This window comes from Triturus cristatus, chromosome 8 (assembly GCF_964204655.1).
Source record: "Triturus cristatus chromosome 8, aTriCri1.1, whole genome shotgun sequence".
NCBI classification, from domain to species: domain Eukaryota; kingdom Metazoa; phylum Chordata; class Amphibia; order Caudata; family Salamandridae; genus Triturus; species Triturus cristatus.
Window position 1 is genome coordinate 1,434,623,554 of NC_140591.1, and position 16,745 is coordinate 1,434,640,298.

A 16,745-nucleotide genomic window follows, 5' to 3' on the forward strand; every position below is an offset into this window, starting at 1 on the left:
CTCCCATCTGGTTTTACTTTGCTTTTAGTGGCGGCACCCCTGCTATAGCTTTAAAAATCTAAAGCTAAAGCATGGGTGCCGCAATTGCTTTGAAAGTAGAGCAATAAAAAAAAAATGCACATTTTTTTCCATTGCTTTACTTTTGAAGCAATTGGGGCATCTGCGCTTTAGATGTTTAAATCTGAATCAGAGTGCCGCCATTCCAATATTTTATTTATATAGGTGTCGATTTCACTTTACAGTATGGCGCCATAGTCGGTGTTAGCAAAGTCTGTGCCGCGCTCATGCGATCACTGGCAATAATATACGAACTATGACCATGGCACAGGCTTTGCTAACAACGACTAATGCTGCTTGTTTAAAAATGGTGACCAGTTCGCCACACATTAAAAGCGTTGCAGGACGCTCTGCAGGCTTTTTGTTTCATTTTTTTTTTAAATGTGTTCAATACCGCAAATTCAACCTGAAGGCATTGCAGCGCTTTGGCTAAACAAACACACTCAAACCGGAGGCTGCTGAAGAGAATATTTGCATAATATTGCTCTTGAATGCATTATTTCCGATATGCGTACAAACAAGAACGTGGTGTTGGACTCGGCCCTTCATGGGTTCACCCCTGAACTTTTTGCTTTTTATGGTGATCTGATGTTAGTGATTTTTGGCTTCTGCGCACCTTACCACTGTGTCCCAGGGTAAAGTACGTGCGTGTAGTGAGGTTGGCCTGCCCTCACATAGGAATGCATGGGGGAATGTATGTGTCCCTGGTAGTTCCTGATGCGTGGGGAGTGCAGGTGCGAGTTTGGTATGTGCGGACTCGTGTGATGAAATGCTGCACGATGATGTGTGCGGCATCAATGTACCTTGTGTGGAAGTGCCACTTCTAGAAGTTGGCATTTCTGTGTGCAGTGTGAGATGAGTGCCTTGTCTGGCGATTGGCTGGCTGAGGTCATGTGATGGGATAGGGAATCCCCAGAGTCAGGATGAGTCACCCAGTGGTGAATGGGGAGGTCAGCAGCCAGATGGGTGGGAGGAGCACACCTGGGACCTAAATAGGGCTGGGCTTTCCCCAAACAATGCTGGCTCCGCCCCCTGTGGTTCGACTGATGACCCTGGCCTGTTCTGTGAATAGGGAGAGGGGCTGAGCAAAACAAAGTGCTCAAGAACCAGTTGCATCTGGTTCGCCCCTTCCCTGCACCTTTGCGGACAAAGGATTTGGTGTATAAAAGAGGGGCTGTGACCCCATGAAAATGTTCTCGTTCTGACTTGAATCTGCCAGTGGCGTGCTGCTGCTGGGGCACAGGGGAAGGCTTGCCTCCCTGGGCCCTGCCCAGCCCCTGGATGCCTGATGGACTTTGTGGGACCTTTTTGCTGCTTCTTGGATCTATCAAGGACTCTGTGCTGTCCCTATACTAGCACCTGGCTCTTTCTGCGCACTGGGAGCGCTTTGTCTTAGGTGTCGTGATGCCTGCAGTGGCGGGTGCCCACCCCGCTTATTTTTATATTTTCCTCCTGGGTGCTGACCCCACCTGATCACCTGCTAATTGTCGTGAACGCCGGTGCCCACCCCACTGCTACATTTATTTTCACACTCGAGGGAGCCTACCCCTCATTGTGCCCGAGATTGTCGCTGCCGCGGCCGCCCCGGAAGTCAGGCAGGTCGGCCTGTGACGGGGCGGGGCCGCGGCAGGACAGGAGGTAGTGCGACGTTGATGCGGGGCTCGCGTAAGCCGATGGGAGCCCTGATGTGGAGAGCGCGAGGGAGAACGGGAGCCCACCCCGCCTCCCAGAGAATGGAAGAGGCAAGACTGTTTCCGTGGGTGGGGCTTCCTCGCAGGAGGAGAGAGCCCCGCGTGTGCTGCCCCGGCCGGAGGGAAGACAAGTGGCTGCAGGCCCAGCGGGGCTCCCATGTCGTTGGGAGGAGCCCCGTGGGCAGCCCCGGACGTCCGGAGCCTTGCAGGCTCCTCGCCGAAGTCCCGGTCCTAGGAGAGGGACCGGGTGAAGAACAGAGTCCTTCCCAAAGAAGGGAGACCGGTGAAGAGGAGCGGAGTCCCCGCAGAACATCCCGGTGAGTTGAAAAGGGCTGGGGGACTCCGTGTGTGTGTTGTGGGTGCCGGTCTACTTCCTGAGCGGCCCCCGACTGATGGGGGGGGGTCGCTCCAACGTTTGGGGGCCATATTATTTCAGAGCCTACTAGGCTCCAACGAGGGGGCCAGTGTTGCCAGTGGCGCCGCCGTAGCGGGCCACTGTAGTTCGTGGGGCATGTTTTGTTTTAGGAGCCAGAGCGCTCCAACTTGGGGGCAAGTTATTTCCAAGCCCCGTAGGGGCCAGAGGGCACCGAGGTGCCATGCCCCTATTCTTTGTGTCTGCTGCCCCGATGGCCAGGGCACTCCACGTTTTGGGGGCACGTTTGTTTTAAGGGCCACTGAGGGCCCATGCCTCATTCTTACATTTCCAGATGCCCAGCAAGTAGTGGGCAGCTGCACCGTTTAGGTCTTTTCTTTTACTTTGGAGGACATGCCTGAGTTGGGAGTGAGAGGCACTCCTTCGCCCCCTGACCTTCACAGCTGCGCAGCACTTAGTTCCAGCTGCAACGTTTAGGTCTGTGCAAAAGTGCGCACCTTTGACCTGCGCTGCATAGGCAGCGCGCCCTGACTTTTGGGACACAGGGCATTTGAGCCCCTCTTTGGGATGGCCAGTTGGCCAGGGGGACCGTGAGTTGTGCAGGGCGCCAGGCCCTAATGTGATTTATGATTAGGATGTTAGTGTCTAATGCGTTTAGACTTCTAATGTGATTTTGGTGCTAGGAAATGTAATTCATGTAGTATGTTTTACGCACCCTGTGTTATACCTCTAAATGTGGTCTTTTATGACTAGGAGGTTGCTTTACCTGTTTAGGTTTCTGCTAGGGAGATTATACTTCCCTGTGTGATGTACGTCCCTAGTGTAGTTATACTTAGGTGGTTAGGTCTAATGCGTTAGACTAATGAGAAATTGCATAATGTGTTTATGCCCCTGTGATGTATACAGAATAGGTTTGATACCTGATTCTAGTGTGATGACGTTGAGATCATTATTGCGCCAGTAGTTACTGGTTGTGCTCTACAGTGATAATTTGTGCTACAGTGAGTATATGTCCTACGGGGAACACCCATCGCAACGCATGTGTCGCATCGCATGCGTTTACATCGCATGCCGTCACAACGCACGCGACGTTACGCCGCGTGCGTTCACTACGCACGACGTTCCATCGCGGGTGCCATTGCATCGCGGGCGCTGTTAGAACGCAGGCGCGGGTACACGGGCGGCAGGGGAGACAACGTTGGAACCAGGTAAGGTCGATGCTGGTTTAGGGTTTAGGGTAGTTTATGGGTAGTGCAGTGGAGGGGGGGTTTAGGTTTTAGGGCTTAGGGTTAATTGTTGTATATGGGAGTGTTTTAGGGTTAGGGCTTAGGGTTAGGAGGCGTGTATGCTAGTGTTTTAGGCTTTAGGGTTAGGGCTTAGGGTTAGGGGCGTATATGCTAGTGTTTTAGGCTTTAGGGTTAGGGCATAGGGTTAGGGGGCGTATATGCTAGTGTTTTACGCTTTAGGGTTAGGGCTTAGGGCTTATGTTAGTGTATGGTACTGTTTTGCCGTGAGTGTCGGGCGGAGTGCTGGAATGCGTGGTCTTTGAGTGCGTTGTAAATGTCTTTTGCATGCGTGTGAAGGCATCGTGCGATGTTGTGGTTTGCGTGGTGAATGCATGCGATGTAACGGTGTGTGCAATGTAATGAATGCGATGTAGTGGTGTGCGTTGTTTGTTTGCGTTGAATCGTCATACATCCATGTCCTACATGTACAATTGGTGATTTGTGCTGATTCTGACAGTGGTCCATGTGGCCCTGTCCTGTGTAAATAGCCCCTTGTAAAATTCTGCCCAGTGCCAGTTGGCACAGTGTAAATTGTGTGAATATTATCTAATGTGTTTTGGTATAATACAAAGGCTATTTTTATATATAACCTTGTGTGGAGTTTCTTTTGTGGTGGGCCTTGGGTGTTGTTGCTGGGTGCGCGTGCAAATGCTTTACACATTGCCTCCGGGATAAGCCTGACTGCTCGTGCCAAGCTACCAAGGGGGTGAGCAGGGATTATCTTTGGCGTGTAACTCCCCAGCCCTGACTAGAGTGGTGGTTTCTGCCTGGCTTTGGCGCAAGCCCTAGCCAACCAGAAATCCCATTTCTAACACGTGGCCTTTTTTCCAGTATTAGAGTTGGAAAAAGTGGCACTGTGGATCAGAATTGCTGCATATGGGGCGGTAAGCTTACAATGAAACCAGGAACATTTTCTCTACTTTTTGGATATAAAATGTTTTTAGCTGTGCCAATGCCTGTAACTTCATGTAAAGCTAGCGTGTGTTACTGTTCGTCGGGGCCAGTTGAGTATTTTCAATACATTATACTCTTTTTTAATACTTTTGAAGAAGCACTTCTATATTCTTTACACATTTTCTCTCCATTTGGTGTCAATATTTGAAATTATATGTAACTGATGCACATGCAGTCTTGCAAAGGTTACATAATAACGATGACTTTAGGGTCGTTATTATTAGCATCGAAATGCCTCCGTGGTGCTGCGTCTGCATGTTTCTTTTCCAGCGTGAAATAAAATAAAATTAATTAGGGGTTTGAGTGAAAACAAATTCAGTGATCGTTTCAGACTAATCATATAAAGAATACATTGAAGGAGCCAAAGCAATGCAACAAATCGTTATTGGTTTATTTTAATTAGTTTCAACTCTGAAAGTGCGTAAAACATTTTGTCTGGTTTGAAGTTATGTTTAAGATGTTTACATCAAACATCCTTGCCCTTGTATCATAGCCGGAGCTTAAGCTCTGCATAGGTGTAAAACATTTTAAAGTGTCTCGTTGTGTCTATCCCTCAGTGTGCATGGTTCGTCTGTCCCTCAATGTGCATGGTTTGCCTATCCCTCAGTGTGCAAGGTTCGTCTGTCCCTTATTGTGCAGGGTTGGTCTGTCCCTCGGTGAGCATCATTAGTCTGTCCCTCTGTGAAAGGTCCGACTGTCCCTTATTATTGCAGGGTTCTTCTGTCCCTTGGTTTTGGAGGGTTCGTCTCTCCCTTAGTGTACATGGTTCGTCTGTCGCTCAGTATGCAGGGTTCATCTGTCTCTCAGTGTGCAAGGTTCATCGGTCCCTCAGTGTGCATGGTTGATCTGTCCCTCAGTGTGCTTGGTTGGTCTGTTCCTTAGTGTGCACGGTTCGTCTGTCCCTCAGTGTGCAGGGTTCATCAGTCCCTTAGTGTGCTTGGTTCATATGCCCTTCAGTGTGCATTGTTCATCTGTCCCTAAGTGTGCAAAGTTCTTCTGTCACTTAGTATTGCAGGCCGGGGTAAGTAGGTGGCTATTTTTAAACAAGCATTTGCAATGCTATAGGTCATGCATTTGTGAGAGTTTGAGCTATTAGCATTCTAAATGACAATGCCTTTTATTTATTTTTTTAAAAACCTGCCACGCACTTTGTACTTATAGTTGTTGCTTACGAGAAGCAAGGCTGGCAATGAAAGAGGCGCAGTTACTGCTAACCTTGCTTGTCGTAAGCAAGGACTATAAATACAAAGTGCTTGTTTACGCACTGCAGGTTTTCAAAATACGTAAATAAAAGGCATTGCCATTTACAATGCCAATAGCTCAAACTCTCGCAGATGCGAGACCTATTGCATTGCAAATGCTTGTTGAATCTTGGAGAGACTTTATCATATTTTACATGCTTACTGCAAGATGTCTTTATAAATGAAAGTGTTCCTAAAGTTAAGCAGTTCAGGACTCTCTAGTTAATTCCACCTTTAACTGCAATTGACATTTTAATAAACTCTTGCCGGTTTATGTAACATTTTTAATGTTAGTGCTCTGTCGGGTAAACAGCAGCCCAGTGCAGCTGTTGACCAGAGAGCCACTTGTGAAGGTCAGGGGGGCCGCATGCGGCCCCCGGGCCATACTTTGAGTATCACTGAATTAGACTTACATACCTAGAAACAATGATTTCTAAAGCCCAGGTCTGGAACCTAGTGTCCCTAGACTTAGTGTCATTCTCAATAGGAAAATATGGTTGTATGATGCATGTCTTTACAAAGCATCCATTACAATGCATGCATCTTTACCACGAAAATATTTACCACTCATATGCCTTCACCATGCATGCCTTTACAATTACAATGTAAGTATTTTGCAGGTAAGTAAAAACCCAATAAAAAAAGAAATATATATATATGTGTGTGTGTGTGTGTGTATATATATATTCACTGAAAAAAACATAGGTTTCACACACGTTATAGTTAGGAATTAGCATTTAAAAAACCTTGCAAATTCACTTAAAAAAACCATAGGTTTCACACATGTTATAGTTAGGTGGATATTTCACTCGTAAAAAACCAATGAAATTCCCCCGTTATAGTTAGTTCAGATAACTATAACTCACGCGCCCGCAATCCACTGCTGATGACGTCACATATTACATCACTCATGACATGGTCAGTGGCATCACTCGTGACATCATCCTTGTGATAGAGTGGCGGTCGCGCGAGTTATAGTTATCTGAACTAACTATAACGGGGGAATTTCATTGTTTTTTTTCGAGTGAAATATCCACCTAACTATAACATGTGTGAAACCTATGGTTTTTTAAGTGAATTTGCAAGGTTTTTTAAATGCTAATTCCTAACTATAACGTGTGTGAAACCTATGGTTCTTTCAGTGAATTTGTACGTTTTTTTAAATGCTAATTTATTTATGTATTATTATTTTTTTTAATATATTTATTTTACAATAAACTACGTATTAAAAATTATTATTTATTTTTTTTGGTTTTTCACCATGCGCGCACGGTGCGCGCACCCCCACGATTTTAAATTTTATTTTATTTTTTTAAATTTCTGCCTTCGGGATCCTTCAGGGACCCCCTGACAAAGGCTAGGGGGTCAGGAACTCTCTACCCTGCCCCCTTTTCACGTTCGCCACCTTCCTTTTTCACTCTCTCACTGAAAACAAACAAAATGGCGGCCGACACTTCCTGATTTCGACCGATTCGAACGTTGACTAACATGTAACCACCAATCAGAATTATGCTCGCACACGTTAGGGTGCTCGCACGGTGCGCGCACGGTGCGCGCTTATAGATATTTATATGCTTTTAAATGCTATTTTCTCAGGAACTACTGAACAGATTGACACCAGACCTGCAAAAGGCACTTCCCTGACCTGAGGACTACCTTTCTGCCAAATTTCAAGTAATTCTGTTCAGCCGTTCGGGCTGTACCTTCGACTAAAGGTCCTATGGAAAAATGCATGGGGAAAACGCATTTTGGGACCCCCCTTTTTTCTCGGCCCCCGCTTGACGAATCACCCCGAGACTTTCAGGGTAGGAGCTGAACGGAGCGCCCCATTAGTTTTGAAAATTTCGCGAGGATTCGTCAACCGGCGCCAAAGTTATTCAAAATAGAATTTTCAGATTTCCCTATGGAAACTTGGTCCTAACTATAACTATCTACTGGTGACCGCCAGTAGATAATATATATATATATATATATATATATATATATATATATATTTTGTCGCTCCCAAGGTGCCCACGTGGCAAGAAAGCACTCCAGAACCTGCGATGCCTCTCGACGCCCCAGCAGAGGAAAATGCGTCCAGACGCGTTTCGAGTTCATATCTCTTTTTCAATGGCCGTTCACCTGTATCCTGCGACCATGCCCCGCCTACATATGCTGCTACTGCCTCCTGATAGGCGAGTGTGTAACTGGCAGTCCCCACAGGATTGTGGTTAATGTAGTGCGGCACAAAATGAAACCCTGTATGGGTGCCGAAAGATAAGGATCCCTTATGCATGCCCTGGATGGGCTGACCGCTCTGTAGACATCTTCTCGGCGCTAGTTCCCTTGAAACACTGGGGAGATCCCCAGCTGACGACCCGCTTGTATTTGTGCGGTGGTGCTCTCTTCGCGGCTGGACCTGCCGCATGTAAATTGTCGCTCCCAAGGTGCCCACGTGGCAAGAAAGCACTCCAGAACCAGCGATGCCTCTCGACGCCCCAGCAGAGGAAAATGCGGCCAGACGCGTTTCGAGTTCATATCTCTTTTTCAATGGCCGTTCACCTGTATCCTGCGACCATGCCCCGCCTACATATGCTGCTACTGCCTCCTGATAGGCGAGTGTGTAACTGGCAGTCCCCACAGGATTGTGGTTAATGTAGTGCGGCACAAAATGAAACCCTGTATGGGTGCCGAAAGATAAGGATCCCTTATGCATGCCCTGGATGGGCTGACCCCTCTGTAGACATCTTCTCGGCGCTAGATCCCTCGAAACACTGGGGAGATCCCCAGCTGACGACCCGCTTGTATTTGTGCGGTGGTGCTCTCTTCGCGGCTGGACCTGCCGCATGTAAATTGTCGCTCCCAAGGTGCCCACGTGGCAAGAAAGCACTCCAGAACCAGCGATGCCTCTCGACGCCCACGCAGAGGAAAATGCGGCCAGACGCGTTTCGAGTTCATATCTCTTTTTCAATGGCCGTTCACCTGTATCCTGCGACCATGCCCCGTCTACATATGCTGCTACTGCCTCCTGATAGGCGAGTGTGTAACTGGCAGTCCCCACAGGATTGTGGTTAATGTAGTGCGGCACAAAATGAAACCCTGTATGGGTGCCGAAAGATAAGGATCCCTTATGCATGCCCTGGATGGGCTGACCCCTCTGTAGACATCTTCTCGGCGCTATTTCCCTTCGAAAAGGGATCCTTATCTTTCGGCACCCATACAGGGTTTCATTTTGTGCCGCACTACATTAACCACAATCCTGTGGGGACTGCCAGTTACACACTCGCCTATCAGGAGGCAGTAGCAGCATATGTAGGCGAGGCATGGTCGCAGGATACAGGTGAACGGCCATTGAAAAAGAGATATGAACTCGAAATTTTCCATTTATTGTGAGAAAATCCAAATAGTGGGCAGTCCTAATTGACAATTTCCATACCCACATCTTCCTACTGCTTGATTCGGGGAAAGTGCGCGGCTTGTTAAAGTCTTACTGAGAAGCTGTATAGAAGTAAAAATCATAAGGAAAACATCATGGTCTCTTTACACTGTTGCTTAATTTATATAACAATATCCCTTAGGGAGTTTGAAAACAATAGGTTGCCACTTTTGATGAGTACAGGCCCCAGCTAGGCCCGCAAGTACTGAGGGTTCGCCCTTCTGTATACGAAGTACTGGAAGGAAGTTGGCACGGAAACTGCAAATACAAATACAAAGTTTATTAACCTTCAAAGGTGGTCCTACAGTCTACGCAACACTCTACAGTATTGCACAGAGTAGCACAAAGAACTTGTGCACATGGTCCTCTTTTATACACAATAGGGGGGGCTCATAAGTAGGCGGATACAACATGAAGCAAGGTTTATGGCCTTATATGGACATGTTCAGTACATGATGAATACATGGGTGGAGTTAACAGTTCTTGCGACCCGCGAAAACGCATTCGAGCAAAGCCTAATTAGTGACAGAAGTGGTCAGTCCTGGACATGCACCAAACGCACAAAGGGGTTATTTATAGACTGTTGCTAGGCAGATCTCGGGAGTGACCAATGAAGAGGTAAGACTCTTCTCGTGTAGAGCACGTGGCTTCGTGGCCATACAAGATGGCGGACGGCTAAGCAAAATGGAGTCTGAACATTAGTCAATATAAAGCAGAAAACGTAACTCAGACATGAAGAGCACATGTCTTCAGTAAATGCTTAATCATATCTCTGTTTCATTTACAACACTTTGGTGTGTTGGTTTACGTAAATAAAACAATTTCAAAGTCTTTGCACGAGGAGGGGTTTCACCCTTGTGCTTTGATTACTATATGGCACAGTGACGATGCATCTTGAGGTCTAATGCAGTTTCCTACCTGGAAAGCGTGCGCCGTGACGGAGATGTGTGCGCCACAGGGTATGTGTTGTAGACGTTGTTGTTATTGTAAACATTAGTTGTGCTATCCAAGTATTTATGTTCCTGAGATCGTTCGTGTGCCAAATGGGTGACAGCTTGACTGTCGTGCTTTCAACCCATCGTAAGTGTTACCTCTGAGAATGTAGCTTAACGACTAGAGCGGCCGACTTCGAAGCTGGGGAACCAAGTTCGAGTCTGGCGGGAGGCTTAAACATCCTGTGATTCTTGGCAAATCACCTCATCTCCCCGTGTCCGTCTGTAATGCAACTGGTGCTCATGTAAAGCGCTGTGAAACCTTCGGGTTGAGTTCAGGCTATAGAATACTGCAAAAAAAAAAAACTCCATGGCACAGAGGTCATCTGGTTGCTGTCCTGACCAAACTACTTAAAATCAACTCTAAACTGTTGCTCAGTGTATTTAGTTCAACTCCAGTTCATGAAGGATACAACTCCCAGAGTGTATTTAGTTGTTAAATGAAAGCGCAGGGCTGGAGTATGAGGTCCTCTAAGTAATACTTTTTATCTTTTGGTTAGATGGTTTTAAGTTAAGTATGACTGCTATTGGTCAAAAGCACAGATTTCAAGTTGACCCAGGTGGGGTGTAACTCGTTTGCTCAGTCATGGGATTTTCCTTGTGCTTTTGCTATTAGCGGTCCTAAATTCATAATTGTAGCACTCCAAGCTGCAAGTAATAGAGTGATAAGAAAAACCTGAGCCCTGTAGATTGCTTAGCTGACCTGTCTGGTTGGGCAGTGGTCGGTGATAATTGAGTTTATGACCGGAGTTCAAAAGGGTAACACTAATGCACACATGATGATCTTATCAAAGAGGCCAACGGTTGAATGGGCATGGGCACTCACTTCGCCTCTACCGAGCCAGAGAGGCCCTTTGCACATCATAATTTTTTTACAATAGCAATGTGGCCTCCAGATTTCCCTTGTTAGGTGTGAGTTGCTCATACATTTATGGGTATTTTTAATGTTGGGTTTCTGTAATTGTCATAATACGAAAGCAAAGCTACAAATCCCAGAATGCTGTGTGGAGTAGGTAAATCAAAGGCTCAGAGAGCATCTAACGGGTCACTAGATAAACAGAGAGGTCATCTCACCAACGCCGTTCTTTTAGAGAAATGTTATAATAGTTTGTTTGGGGTTTGCATAAGTTAAAACCTTGTGTTTGTCTTTACAGGCATTCCAGAATGTACTTTGTTTCATTAGGTCTGCTTTGCTTTGTGACCAGTTGTGACATAATAACATAGATGGCCCGTTGAAACACTTTTTGATATATTTACATTGGAAATGTGTGAATCCTTTACAGTTGAACATATGGGCAGTGCTCAGAGTGCTACACCCGAGTCGCCCACATTCACCCTTCGACAAGTCATCATTAATCAGCCCATGGCTTCTAGGGTGATCCTGTGTTAACTGTAATGGGTCGAAGCATCTGCAAAGGCTTCATGCATCACTTTAGAAGACCATTATCAGCTTATTAATATTCATAATAGGCATGCTTTATTTCAAAGGACGCAGTCTTCTCCGTGTGTTATTTTATTTTAACGTTTTTGAAAGAGCCAAGCAAGTCTATGAGCATCTTAGCACTAGGCACTAAAATAAGCACATCAAGGGTAACCACGGCCTAAACAAAGAGTCGAATGAGTCGAGTTCCCATTATTCCATATGTATTTCGATTACTGTCAGGTGAAACGAGTTACAGTCGCCAAGGCCATATTGAAGAGGAAGAGGATTTCTTTTTTATGGTCTCTATAGTGGAATACCAAAACATACATAAAGAAATGTAGGTCTTAAATCTTTGGAGCGGGGATTGTATTCTTTTTAATAGATACTCCACACACAACCCACACTACATGGTATGAGAATTTTTTCAGTTGCTTCCAGTGTGAAATAAAAATAAATGTAAAACTTTCACCTTGGTGCATAAGTCAATTCTTGGTTCAGCACCGAGTAATTAACAAGCATTGGCAAAGCCAATAAGTCTTGCTTTGGCCGATAGCCTTTTGACTTTATTAATGCTTGTTTTGTCAGGATTTTTGCAAAAGCTTATTTTTGGGAAAGGTGCTGGGGCATCGTCAATCAAAAAAGAAAACAAGTTGGCTTACAATTTGTTTTGGTCTCAAAAAGCACAGAATGCTACAGTAATTCCTGGCACAGAAAATAACTACTTGTGTGTACATGCACTCTTGTGAAAGGAGCTAATATTGTCCCTCGCCGAGATGTTTGCTAGTGGATGACACATTGCCCTGTGCTGTAGTGGACGAAGGAGAAATGAGAATAACACAATAATAAACCAAAGGCTAAGGAGGCCTGGCTGAAGGCTCCTGTCAGTATATTTTAAATATAATTTTAGTAAAGTTAAAACTTATTGAATAATACCAGACCTAACAAGCATTGGCATAGCCAATGGGTCTTGCCTTTGGGACCTTATAAGTGTTTTGTTATCCAGCACAATATCCTTGGTGCAACAACATTAACTGTTGCATTGCTAAACACTTATAAGGTCCCAAAGGCGAGACCTATTGACTATGCCAATGCTTGTTACGTTATATGTCCACTCACCACTTGACAAATACTCAAACATTCCTCACACCGATGATGTCCACGCCGTTCCTTGACAACAATCCAAAAATAAACTAGTGATCAGGTAGAGGATGGCTGATAAAACACACACGGCTCCTAAACTAAAAAAAGCTGCTGGGCATTGCACTCGGCGCCAAAGAGCAGAGTGTGAAGACAGGCCCTGCATGGCCCCCATCCTCAAGGCACTGCCTCCTCCCTCCTGCAGGACTTCCAAAAGGAACTGTTAGTGAAATCACCATAAGAGGGAACAAGACACATAAAGGAAGGACACTAGTAAGAAAATAGTCTAGCCAAAGTAACCTTAATGCTTCTTGGAGAGATGAGACATGTAAGAGGGCCAGTCGCCATGGGTGTGAACCAAACCATTAAAGAAGTTACTAATGTGACCCATTTGCCACGCAAAAGAACCGGATTTAGAAAGGCACTGAAAAGAACCAATGAAAAGCACGGGGCGTGCGAGGCGCATGCTCAAAGCTCATACAATAAATACATCATACCTCACAGAACAGTACATGTGCGCTGCTAGACTCGACCTAAAAATACCCTGGCCATCCAAAACCCTAAAAATAACCTTGCCACCCAAAACCCTTACCCACCCTAAACCCTTGCTATCCAAACACCATTACCAACCCTAAACACTAAAAAATACCCCTGCCACCCAACAACCCGTACCCATCCTAAAACATAAAAATACCCTTGCCACCCAAAAATCCTTACCCATCCTAAACCCTAAAAAACCCTTGCCACCCAAAAACCTTTACCAACCCTAAAACTTAAAAATACCCTTGCCAACCCTTAAACCTAAAAATACCCTTGCCACCCAAAAACCCTTACCCACCATAAACCCTAAAAATACCCCTGCCACCCAAAAACCCATACCCACCCTAATCCCTAAAAATACCCTTGCCACCCAAAACCCACCCTAAACCATAAAAATACTGTTGCCACTCAAAACCCTTACCCACCGTAAACCCTAAAAATACACATGCCACCCAAAACCTTTCACCCACCTTAAACCCTACAAATACCCTTGCCACTTAAAAACCCTTACCCACCCTAAACGCTAAAAATACCCTTACCACCCATAAACACCTACCCATTCTAAAAATACCCTAGCCACCTAATACCCTCATTCTCACCCACCCCTGGACCCTAAAAATGCCCTGGCCCTAACATGTATATATAATCGGTAATGCACTTACCTTCGAATTACTTTGATTTTCATTGTAAAGGTATGCGTGGTAAAGGCATATTCGTGGTAAAACTTTGCATGGTAAAGACGCATGCGTTGTAATAGATGCATGTTAATGGTATTGCGTGGTTCTGGCCGCGTTGTAAAGGCTGTTTCCCCGAAAAAATTGTTCTTAGTGGTGCACAGAAAGGTGAATTAATGTAACTTGAAGACATCATTTAAACACACAAGGATGCCTAAAAGTAGGGTTATATAATTGAAAAAAGCATTGGCAAAGTTGAGTACTAGCACTGTCAGCCCTGGCACCAAGCTGTCCTCCTTTAAAGGAGGATGTGCACATGTGGGCCAAATGCCATCATTCACAGTGTGAGCGCGCAAGTGGCTAAAGTGGGCTTGACCCATTGCTCCACACTTTATGCTGTGGAGAGCAGAAGCAAAATGTTAATGACAGTTGAACAGACTGATGGATGAAGAGGCGAACTCCTTATTTATGTATGTATATATATATATATATATATATATATATATGTGTGTATGTATGTATGTATACTATATTACAATATTTTGTAATTTTTTTTTGCATGCGGCCAGGTGAAACATGAAAAGACACCCATGGGATTGTGTTAATGCTGTCAAAAATTGCAGTTTCTAAAAACCCATCCATCTGTTAATTTTCTCTCTCTTTCTTTTAGTAATGGCGGACTGGATCCATGGTCTTCAGGTGGGGTGACTAAGGATATCACAGACACTTTGGTTGCCGTATTTATTCCAGAGGGCGCCCATCACTTAGATCTGCGATTCCGCAATGCTGATGACCCTGAATCAGTAGTGCGGGCAAGAGAAGTGGAGATAAAAAATATGAAACAGTGGATAAGGAAGGCAAAATCTTCTCTATAAATGTACTGTAATGTTCAGCTTGTGGCCCTCAATATTTTATACTATTCCTCTTCTGAACAGGGCACTGGCTCGAGACCATCCAACAATTAAATACTTAAAGTCCATATTTTTGCAATTCTAGTCTTGGGTTGTTTATTTTTTTACGTGTTAACTTTTACAGAGTCATCTGATATCTGCCTACGACTAGCTGCTATGGACATACGAATGTGAAAAGGACATCACAATCCTGATTTTCGACTAGTTACACAAATTTCTGGGCATATTTACAAGGGGATATCGCCACTAAAATGTCACTTTTAGCAACGTTCTGGTGGCCATTCTCTATAATTACAAAGCGGCGTTAAGCCACTTCTTGTAGTTTAACGCCGCCTTGTAAAGAAGGCCCCTTTACACGCATCACTTACAGTGAAAGGGGCGAGCAATGGGTGTGGCTGTGGGCGTTCTACTTTGATGCTTCCCCAGATTTATAAGATGCAATTCTGAGGCAGCAACATAAACGAATGCCATGCAAGAGCAGGCGTTAGAATGGCGAAACAAGGAGAAATACTTTTATTTCTCCTAGTTTCTGCAGCACACATAGAAAGAGCAAAATGCCATTAATGATTGTTTATGTGCAGGACCGTGTTCCTACCTGCACATAAACAATCATTAAATAATGACGATTTGCTACTTCTATGTGTGCTGCACCTTCCTGCACATAAACAATCATTCCCTGAACGCAGGCACCCTTGCACTATGGTGCGCTGCCAAATTTGGCGCAGCTCCGTGCTCTGACATTTTCTTGTAAATATGCCCCTTCATTTGTGAAACGACAAGATAATGGGAAACCTTTGCTTCCATTTAAGATCACCCGTGAAGAATGTTGCTTAGCGTTTGAGCATTATGAATGTGTTTTTCTTGATTCATCATTCGTGGACACACAGGCTCACATTCATGCATATTCTCTTTCATTCTTTTCTGACTTCTGGACATTTAGATGTCAGTTTGGGAAATGGGAGGCAGGGAAGAAGGAAATCACAGTGCTGTGCAATATAAACTAAGAATATGGTTACTACTAAAGTTCAAAGATGTTTTCTAGATTGTCCCTCATCAAGTGTATTTGTTGATCCTCGGGTATAAAGCACAAACTTCCCTAACACTCCACTAGTATAATCTGGGATATTTGCAGAGGCGGAGATAGGCAGAGGAGATCTGGTATAGTGGCTATATTCAGACTTTTTGCAAGCACTAGAGCAAACACTTAGTGCGATACCCTCTGGATGCTTATATTGTTTTATTTGCCAAGTGCCATAAGCACCAGATTTTAAGTATTACTAAATGAGAGAAAATGACATCCAGCACCATCTAGTGTTATGACCATGTAAGCTGCCTCGTTATTAATAAGGACAGCTGACTTGCTTTCAGTTAAAAATTCATAAATACATGTTGTTGGAGCTCCCCATTGCTTGAGGGCCTGCTTACATTAGTCATTGGTTTATATAAGCAGGAGAAGAATACAGAGAGCCACAAATTCAGTTCAGTTCCTATTTGGTAGATGTAATCATGAGTCAAAGTGTATATATCTATGTTCCCCGTGATGGACTGGATAGAGATGTTCTCCCCTGATATCCAGCCTATTGTCTCCCTCTGTGTTCCTACTCCCAGTACCACAAGTGAAAACAAAACTACATCCTTCCTCTTCCTTCTGTTCACTCGGTTGGCTTCTTGGCCTAGCTCCATTACAAAACTGGTTATTTTCTACAGATCTCTGATTTAGGGGATATTTGGCTGACGTTCTTTTAGGAATGGCAGAATGGATCCAGGGTCTTCAGGTGGGGTGACTAAGGATATCACAGACACCTTGGTTGTCGTATATATTCCAGAGGGTGCCCATCACTTGGATCTGCGATTCCATCATCCTGATGCGTAATGCCAGCAAGAGAGATGGAAATAAAATACATGAAACAGTGGGTGACTAAAGAAGACAAGATCGTCTCTCTAAATGTACTGTAATGTTTCAGCTTGTGGGCCTTAATATTTTATCCCATTCCTCTTCTGAACAGGGCACTGGCTACAGAACATCCTACAATTAAATACCTAAAGTC

At 44.8% G+C, this 16,745-nt stretch overlaps 1 protein-coding gene across 1 annotated transcript in view; it reads left to right on the forward strand.

Annotated features, from left to right (window-relative positions):
* The window catches only part of PRCP (prolylcarboxypeptidase), a 299,660-nt gene extending 284,884 nt beyond the window's left edge, over nucleotides 1–14,776 (forward strand). The window contains exon 9 of the mRNA XM_085623236.1: nucleotides 14,457–14,776. Coding sequence (XP_085479362.1) covers nucleotides 14,457–14,661 — 205 coding nt within the window. The 3' untranslated portion in view covers nucleotides 14,662–14,776. The remainder of the gene's footprint in view (nucleotides 1–14,456) is intronic.
* The last annotated feature ends 1,969 nt before the right edge of the window (nucleotides 14,777–16,745 follow it).